The sequence below is a fragment of the Schistocerca gregaria genome, chromosome 8, assembly GCF_023897955.1.
Source record: "Schistocerca gregaria isolate iqSchGreg1 chromosome 8, iqSchGreg1.2, whole genome shotgun sequence".
In the NCBI taxonomy this organism is placed as follows: domain Eukaryota; kingdom Metazoa; phylum Arthropoda; class Insecta; order Orthoptera; family Acrididae; genus Schistocerca; species Schistocerca gregaria.
The window spans coordinates 365,966,461-365,976,244 of NC_064927.1; the positions used below are offsets into that span (position 1 = coordinate 365,966,461).

General features: G+C 40.0%; 1 protein-coding gene across 2 annotated transcripts in view; it reads right to left on the reverse strand.

The window, feature by feature from the left end:
- LOC126285403 (oxysterol-binding protein 1) overlaps nt 1–9,326 on the reverse strand; it is a 288,641-nt gene extending 279,315 nt beyond the window's left edge. The window contains exons 1-2 of one of the 2 annotated variants that reach the window (XM_049984748.1): nt 8,691–9,326; nt 8,237–8,299 (exon numbers count right to left, since the gene is read on the reverse strand). In XM_049984748.1, the coding sequence (XP_049840705.1) occupies nt 8,237–8,299; nt 8,691–8,818 (191 nt within the window). In that variant the 5' untranslated portion in view covers nt 8,819–9,326. The remainder of the gene's footprint in view (nt 1–8,236; nt 8,300–8,690) is intronic. The other variant, XM_049984749.1, reaches the window with a different exon arrangement.
- Between the last annotated feature and the right edge of the window lie 458 nt (nt 9,327–9,784).

Genomic DNA, 9,784 nt, shown 5'->3' on the forward strand with positions numbered 1-9,784 from the left:
AAACATTGTCTTCCCTTCAAGGATTGCCATTTCAGTATTGAGTACTTGCAGCATCTCCATGAGACCCGCACGTTGACTGAATATAGACCCGCACATTGACTAAATCTACCGATGAAACGTCTATGGACAAGCTTCTGAATTGCTTTGATGTCTTCTTTTAATCTAACCTGGTGGAGATCCCAAACAATTTTGCATGCCTTGCACAAGTTTTATTCACATGGTCTCCTTTGTTTACAAGCTTTCATAAAACTCTCCCAATAAATTAAAGTCAACCATTTGCCTTCTCTGCTACCAGCCCTGCATGCTCATTCCACTTTGTATCGCTTTGCAATGTTATGTCAAGTTACTTAATTGACATGGTTTTATCAAGCAGCACACCACTAGAACTGTATTCAAACATTACAATTTTTTTTTCTTACACATCTGAATTTACATATACTTCTCTACATTTACAGCAAGCTGCCATTTATCCCATTAAAAGAAATTCGTTCTAAATCACTTTTTATCCTTCTACAATTATTCTCCAATGATACAATGACAATACAATTGGAGAATATGTAATTTGGAACACAGGTTTTCTGAAAAGTTTTCACTTAAATCTGTGGCAAAGTATGGTGTTTGAGAGAATGATCAGGTTATCACTTTGTTCCCTCCCTTCATACTGAATCTTGCACAATCAATCTCATGAGCAGTTTCTGTTTCTGTCTTTGTGGATTTCTATCCCTCGACTACTGCAATTAATACATACTACACACTACAGCTATTGCTAGCCTATCCTTTCACTATAGTCCTGGATCCACCCCGAAAGTCTCACTGCTGTCTATTTAGGGTTTTAGCCAGTTTTCTCTACCTAGTGTATATGACCTTCATTGCTTCTTTAAGAATGCTTCAAACTCAGACATTTTGCTGCAAAATCTCCAGCCACAATGAATGTATGTAAAACTGACCACATCTAAAATTAATTTCTAAAATGAAAGTACTAAAATGATAATTCATGCGAAGTTAAGACTTCACTAACAGTGTTTAATGTAAGTTATCAAACAATGGAAAATTTGGTATGGGATGCTTGGAACATGAATTAGGATACATTGCTGTTCACCATATAGAGATGGTGTTGAGTGACAGACATGCACATTAAGTCCACCAAGTAATCCTTCCTCAGACTTATGGGACAAAAGGGGAGAAACACACACACGAGAGAGAGAGAGAGAGAGAGAGAGAGAGAGAGAGAGAGAGAGAGAGAGAGAGAGAGAGAGAGAGAGAGAGAGAGGGGGGGGGGGGGGGGGGCAGGTATGTGGGGGGATCGATTTTTCTATACCTAAAGGAAGATTGTTTTCAATAGGTTACACTACTTTTGAATGTACTTGAAATGTGTCTGTCTGTTGCTCAATCCCTTCTCTATGTAGTGCATAGCAATCTATCATAATTCACAGTATTGGTTGTGGTAGCGAACTTTCTGCCCTACTGTAAAACTACCCCAAAAATTTTAATAGCCACAGGAAATACTGAACTTAGTGACACAACCACTTCTTTGACCCATGACATGAAAGCAACGTACGTAAATGCAATATGCACAAAATATATGTCACAATAAGTACTGTGGTTATCTTTATAACATCACATTCATAGCATTGTCAATTCACAACCAACTGTCACCTTCCAAACTAACCTAGAGCTTAAAGAATTTCTATAACACCAAAATAATACCTAAGTAATACAAACAACAGCTTTTACCATGTACACCAGTTGATGCTGATGGTATCAACCATTACCCCATATTTTACACCTGAAATATTCTAATTCAGTCAAAACCAATAATCTATATAAATAAAAGTTTACTTGAAGTCCATACATGGGATATGTTGTTAACAAATCCCTCATGTTCTTTTCCTGAAAACTTAAATCTCTGAAGTGCTTCACCGATTATTTCAAAATTTTGACACAATACTGAATGTGAATATGTTTTTCATATACCTGTTTTTTTTAATATGCATAATAAATACATAACATATAAAGGGGAAATATTACTACCAAAAATATCGAAAAGTTCTCAGCCGATTTACTTCAAATTTTTACACAATACTCTAATGAACATTTGGACACACATAGGATATATATTTTTAATACACAGGGTGTTACAAAAAGGTACAGCCAAACTTTCAGGAAACATTCCTAACACACAAAGAAAGAAAATATGTTATGTGGACATGTGTCCGGAAACACTTACTTTCCATGTTAGAGCTCATTTTATTACTTCTCTTCAAATCACATTAATCATGGAATGGAAAGACACAGCAACAGAATGTACCAGCGTGACTTCAAACACTTTGTTACAGAAAATGTTCAAAATGTCCTCCGTTAGCGAGGATACATGCAACCACCCTCAATCGCTTGGAATCCCTGATGGGCTGATGCAGCCCTGGAGAATGGCGTATTTTATCACAGCCGTCCACAATGCGAGCACGAAGAGTCTCTACATTTGGTACTGTGGTTGTGTAGACAAGAGCTTTCAAATGCCCCCATAAATGAATGTCAAGAGGGTTGAGGTCAGGACAGCGTGGAGGCCATGGAATTGGTCCGCCTCTACCAATCCATCGGTCACCGAATCTGTTGTTGAAAAGCATACGAACACTTCGACTGAAATGTGCAGGAGCTCCATCGTGCATGAACCACATGTTGTGCCGTACTTGTAAAGGCACATGTTCTAGCAGCACAGGTAGAGTGATGATGATGATGAGTCCCATACTCCGTTTACCGAGCGTAGGGGAGCGACGCGGGAGACCCGCGCCGCCATACTAGGCAAGGTCCTAGTGGAGGTGGTTTGCCATTGCCTTCCTCCGACCGTAATGGGGATGATTGATGATGATGATGAAGACGACACAAACACCCAGTCATCACGAGGCAGGTGAAAAATCCCTGACCCCGCCGGGAATCGAACCCGGGACCCCGTGCTCGGGAAGCGAGAACGCTACCGCGAGACCACGAGCTGCGGACAACCTCGTATGAAATCATGATAACGTGCTCCATTGAGCGTAGGTGGAAGAACATGGGGCCCAATCAAGACATCACCAACAATGCCTGCCCAAACGTTCACAGAAAATCTGTGTCGATGAGGTGATTGCACAATTGCATGTGGATTCTCGTCAGCCCACACATGTTGATTGTGAAAATTTACAATTTGATCACGTTGGAATGAAGCCTCATCCGTAAAGAGAACATTTGCACTGAAATGAGAATTGACACGTTGTTGGATGAACCATTCGCAGAAGTGTACCCGTGGAGGCCAATCAGCTGCTGATAGTGCCTGCACACGCTGTACGTGGTACGGAAACAACTGGTTCTCCCGTAGCACTCTCCATACAGTGATGTGGTCAACGTTACCTTGTACGGCAGTCACTTCTCTGACACTGACATTAGAGTTATCTTCAACTGCACAAAGAATTGCCTCGTCCATTGCAGGTGTCCTCGGCGTTCTAGGTCTTTCCCAGTCGCGAGTCATAGGCTGGAATGTTACGTGCTCCGTAAGATGCCGATCAATTGTTTCAAACTTATTCCTGTTGGGACGCCTTCATTCTGGAAATCTGTCTCGATACAAATGTACCGCGCCACGGCTATTGCCCCGTGCTAATCCATACATCAAATGGGCATTTGCCAACTCCGCATCTGTAAACCACGTTCGTGATGAACACTAACCTGTTGGTCCTACGTATTGATGTGCTTGATGCTAGTACTGTAGAGCAATCAGTCGCATGTCAACACAAGCACTGAAGTTAACATTACCTTCCTTCAATTGGGCCAACTGGCGGTGAATCAAGGAAGTACAGTAGATACTGAAGAAACTAAAATGAGCTCTAACATGGAAATTAACAGTTTCCGGACACATGTCTACATAACATCTTTTCTTTATTTGTGTGTGAGGAATGTTTCCTGAAAGTTTGGCCGTACCTTTTTGTAACACCCTGTATATGATATGTAAATAAACAGGATGTTTGTCTTAACTTGGGACAACAAACTATCTCAAAAACAACACATCATCCACAAAAAGTTTCTAGGTAAACAGTTGATATTGTGAAAGGGCACATGTGTCTGTGCTACAACTGGCCATCATCTAACCCAGCGAGGGCTGGGTCAATTTAGTATTTTCAAACTGGAAACCCCCCCTCCCCCACATCCATTTTTAATGCATATTCGTATTCTATCGAGAAACATCAAAAGTTCCTGTTTTTGCAATTAAGAACAAACACATTTGATTCTACATTCATTTGCAATGTATGAGGGGCACTCAGTAAGTAATGTGACAGTTTTTCCCTCCCTCCCTACCCCCCCCCCCCCCTCCAAATGCAGGTTGGTTTATTCAGGATTCCAATACACCAGCATATATAAACAGTTGTGCTATTGTGTACCAGTTTGCATAACGCAACAAGCAAGTATGAGCAATATGTATATAGACATAGCCTGTTGCACAAGGTGCTTTATGTTTTTAAATATTTTAGCGGTGGGAAACCTTTTATAATGCAATATTTTTATGTACTTGACCTCTTACACAAGAGGTCTGCATCAAATGAAAATGTTTTACAACAAAAGATATTCTTACTTGTAGATGACTGTGTAGTCTGTTGAAACTGGTTGCCTTAAATAACAAAGGAATATTTTATGCGATCTTGGTTGTTGAGTGATTTTTAGCAATTAAACAGATGGCCCTTCAATTCTCACAGAATAAGAAATTTCAGTATTATGCCTCATTCTATCGACTACAAAACCCTATTTTTTCAACATAATCACAATTTAATGTGATAGATTTACACCACCTTAATTGAATGCCTGTATGCCCACATGGTACTACTCTAGTGGTTGACATTGAAACCAACATCTTGTTGCATCAGCAATCTCCTACACAACTACAAAAAAACAAAAACTACATTACCATACAAGCAGCCTGCCTGCCAGAAATGTCAATGTCTAGCCATATTCTTTGTACTGTACAATCACATTTGCAGCCCCATCTAACATCTGAACATCAATATCCACCGTTTGAACATAAAAGTTTACATTTCCATTGTAAAATGCAATGCAGAACCGAATACGTTGGCTCTTTACTGCAAAAAGAGGCACACTAGATATATGTCGATTACAGTGCCATCTACCACAAATGGAAAATAATAGTTTGAGTAAACTGTATATCCTGTTTGGTGCAGAATCTGCAATAAAAATAGGGTTTCCCACCTGAAAATATAAAGCTCACCCCACCCGCACAGAACAGGTGGTTAGGGAGCAGCTGGTTGTAGTACAGGCGGATATGTGTGTTTGTTTTAGAAGAGAGAGAGAGAGAGAGAGAGAGAGAGAGAGAGAGAGAGAGAGAGAGCAGGGGGAGGGGGGGGGGGGGCGGCAAAGAATGTAAATGCCAAACACAGATTGTAGCAACAAATTGACAGGTAATGAAGCTTAATGTTTATTTCCACGACATATCGAACACTGCAATGGAGGGAGTGGGGCGGGAGGGCGGGTGGAGGACGGGGGAATGGAACCACAGTTCCTGAACTTCCATGAGCAACAATCTTGTTTTTTTAGTGTCACAGAAAAAAATATACAACATATTTTTCCTTCCAAGGTCCTTTATTGGAAATATTATGTCCTGGCAAGGTTAATATGCTTGAAGGTGGTTTATTCTGACATCTACCGATAAATGTTTGTTCTAGAAAACAGAAACTAAATTATGAAAAGACAAGGACTCATCCTTTTTTCAGTCTTTGAACAACTTATTTTTCACGACCATTTAAAGTAAACAATGTTTTTAATACTAGACTACTCCTATAAAATTCTAGATGTGAAGAAACCAACTCCCAGTTGCAAAACCTACAAATCCCAACAGCAAACACAAATGGTTCAAATGGCTCTGAGCACTATGGGGCTTAACTGCTGAGGTCATCAGTCCCCTAGAAATTAGATATACTTAAACCTAACTAACCTAAGGACATCACACACATCCATGCCCCAGGAAGGATTGGAACCTGCGACCGTAGCGGTCGCGCGGTTCCAGACCGTAGCGCCTAGAACCGCTCGGCCACTTCAGCCGGCACAGCAAACACATCCCTCCTCCCACGCATCACCAGTCCAAGAGGTTGTTAATCTCTCAAAAACAAAGCTTCTGGGGCAGATGGGATAGTGGTAGAAAAACTGAAATTAACTACAGAAAACACACAAAACATATATAAACAGCAGTCCTGAACATATGGGCCAGCAAGAAACTCCTTGAAAACTGGGCCTCAGCTGCTATCCACCCAATACACAAAAATAGAAGCGAAACAGATTGTGATAAGTACAGAGGAATATTTCTCCTTGCAATAACATAGAAAATCTTTTGCAAAAACTTCAAACAACATGTAACAAGACAGCTGGATGAAAAGCTAAAGTCACTGCTTCCAAGGATATCAAAGGAGTTAAAACTGTAAAGAAATTTAGCGAATGGATCTAGGTGAAATAGTTGCTGTCAATCAAATGAAAATTAAATTAGATAGTGCATTCCATGCATGCAGAAAAATGTACACACGGAAAATTCTATCAATGAATATCAAACTAAGACACTATAACACAACAGTCAAACTGTCAATTCTCTGTGCAGCAGTGTGCCTATCCCTAATCAAGGAGATCCCAAAAGGAATCCTCTAATTAACAGAAAGAAAACTGCTGCGAAAGATAGTGGGTCTGAGGATCCTACGAGATATGAGACAATGGTAACACCTTATCAAAGTCTACCAATACCAACAAAACGTCACCAATGCCATCGGAAGACAACAACTCTTAGACATGTACAGAACGGGCTCCCACAGGCTGTCCTATAAGATCTTCAAAACAGCCAACAAGTGTAAAATTACTGGCTCCCTGGGGATCAAGAAATAGAGAAGGATCTTGCAGAACTTCATATTAGGCAATGCTTAAGAACTAACAGGGGTGACTACCATTTAACTATTGAAACTGGCCCTTCCTAACATCCCTTATAATGTCACTGGGAATTCTTTTAATAAAAAAAATGAAACTTGCAAAAATTTAATTCCCACTGATGAATTTGGTAACTGGTAAGTCTTACTTCATAACACTGACTAGCTGCGAATTATGACTTATTTCACCTGACTTATGAATATTATCTCACTCCTGATGATCACAATCTTTATGGAGACTAATGAGACTGGGTAATCCTGTGCAGTTGTTAGCTATTTACAATTGAAATGAATTTCTCAATCTAGTCAATATGATCCTCAATTGATGTCATCTTCAAATCAGACTGTATGCATTGTACCGTAGTGCTCCACACTGTACATTGTACTGGCTCCAATGGCTGCAGGAAGTATTACGCATTCACTTTGATAACACTGGTTGGGAATATAAGAGAGAAGCCTTACTCCTGGGAGTAATGCATCGCACAATGAGGCTAAAAATTATTGTCTACTGTTTGCTATATTCCACACAACTAATAACGCTTGATGTTTGGCTCCCCAGTGATCATGAGACTACTGGTAACTAGGACCTACTGTAACGAGAATGCAAAGCCATTTCACAGCATTTCATTACAGAATGTTATGCTCTTATAGTGACAATATATAATAACAGTTATTCCCTTACACTACTGTAACTGATACAAGATAAATACATCCAGTTCCTAGAAAACATTTTAGCTTATGACCGCTGTGCATGTAACAGCTGCAATGCTGATACCTAAACATATAAAAGCAAAAAAAATCGCAAATACATCAGCGAGCTTCTAGTCCGCAATTATTTATTTGCACTGGTTGATAACAACATCCGCTAACAGGTTTATAAACAATAAAGCCTTCCATGATGTAAAGCAGCTAACCTTGGGCAGATTCTGATTGATCCACTACACTATGGTCTGCATTTTCAACTGAGCAACTATATCCACACCAGGCATCCAAACACTACAAGTGCCATCAGCTTCAGGGCTTATTCTATTTATGGCAAAAATCCTTTACAATGAGGTTGTTACAATGATTGGACTGGTCTACATTTAATAGGAACAAGTAGTTTTCAGAAGCGTTCTAGGACTAACCGGGGGGGGGGGGGGCGGACTGGAGCCGGGGACATGCAAGCCAAAGAAAGCTTTCTTCTAAACAGCACTGCTAACATGGAATGGGGAAGCCAAAATTGTTTTCGAGCAGAGTTAGTTTTCAAATTAAAGTTGTGAGCACAAACTGAGTTCATGCGAGCGATTACAAGTACTTACTCCGTCCGAGCAGCCCGCCGGCGGCGGCGGATAGACAGTTTGGACCCCCCCGAATTTTCGGCCCTAGAATAAACCCTGATTTGTACGAAGCATGACACCAAAATTATCTAACCGAACCTAAAAATGTTATTACTCTAAGGGATGAGTGAATGGCTAATAATACTCCTATGTAATCTTTTTTTTCTTTCTTTCTACTTTAATGAGCGACAAAGTCGTGCAAGGTATTATCTACTGAACAGCTGAAGGCCGATTAAATGTCAAACTACTTCGGTGAGACTTTTAGAATGAAAGTTAAGTTCTGGTTGACATCCATGGCCAGATTGTTATTGCTCTTAGCTACATAATGTCATGACATTGTTTTCTGCGCAAATCATTCGAATGACAGCAAAGCATTCTAGTACGTGCGAATGACATAATCCATATCATTTAGGTGAAAGTGTCTGTACAGTCTTACCTGTAATACGACAAAAGTCCATTAGACAGCACAAACCATCTTCGCTGGTATCCTTTTAAATAGTTGGTCCATTTGAAAAGCCATCCTTTCATTTCAGGCTCACTGTGGGACGATTTTACATCAGCCATTTCGGTAAATTATTGTTAAACTATTGCAGGCACATATCACTCCACGTAACGCAGACCACCATTTTCAAGATGGCAGCACCTCAATGCGACGTCTGAAGTATTACTACGCCAGCAAAGCGACAGGGCGTTGCGAATACAGGACACCAAATTAAGATGCAATGCATTGGACGTTGCATCATTCATTGTGCAAATATAGATATAGTATATTTCATAGTTGTCTATGAAAGCAAATTCAAGTGTTTTTGTGCTTGTGTCCATTGTTTTTTCTGTAATTTTCACACACAAGTTTCGCCTCCGTGAAACGATTACATTTAGTATTATTACTGGCCGCAGGTGATGTGAAAGAACCCTGTAATTTCCTTCGTGGTGTGTTTCACAAAGCAGCAAGTACTGTGCTTAGTGAAAGGCCATCTGCTCACCTGTTATACGTTATTGTAATATTGTATCACCTGTAAATACCTTGAACGCAACACTTGGTCTTAGAGGACCAACAGTAGGGCACACCTGTAAATTCAAGGGATGTTCTGATCTTAAACATTGGCAGGCCCATTTTATCTTTTTGCCCAGCGAATGTTAACTGATACTCAGTAAAGATGGAATACGCGCGTACGGAAAGACATGTATATACGCACTGAAAAAAATTATCTACAAAAAACATTAGCAAAAGAAAACTATCTTCAGTATGACATGAGTAAACATACTGTTCTTAACATGTTCAGATCCACAAATCCCCATGTTGAGAGGCAGACATGCCTGCAGCCCCCTCACTGATATGAATGGATGACAAATGAAGCTGAAGATAAAGCAAGGGCATTTTAACAGGATCACATATAACTGCCATCACATTTACTCAATTACTTAAAAAGTACGTTACTATAAGTTTCTGCCGCTTTAGTCCAAGGGTCTCTTAAATAATTGGCAGCGACTCGCTGCAACACCTAAACTGTAATTTATTTTTTGAGTGAT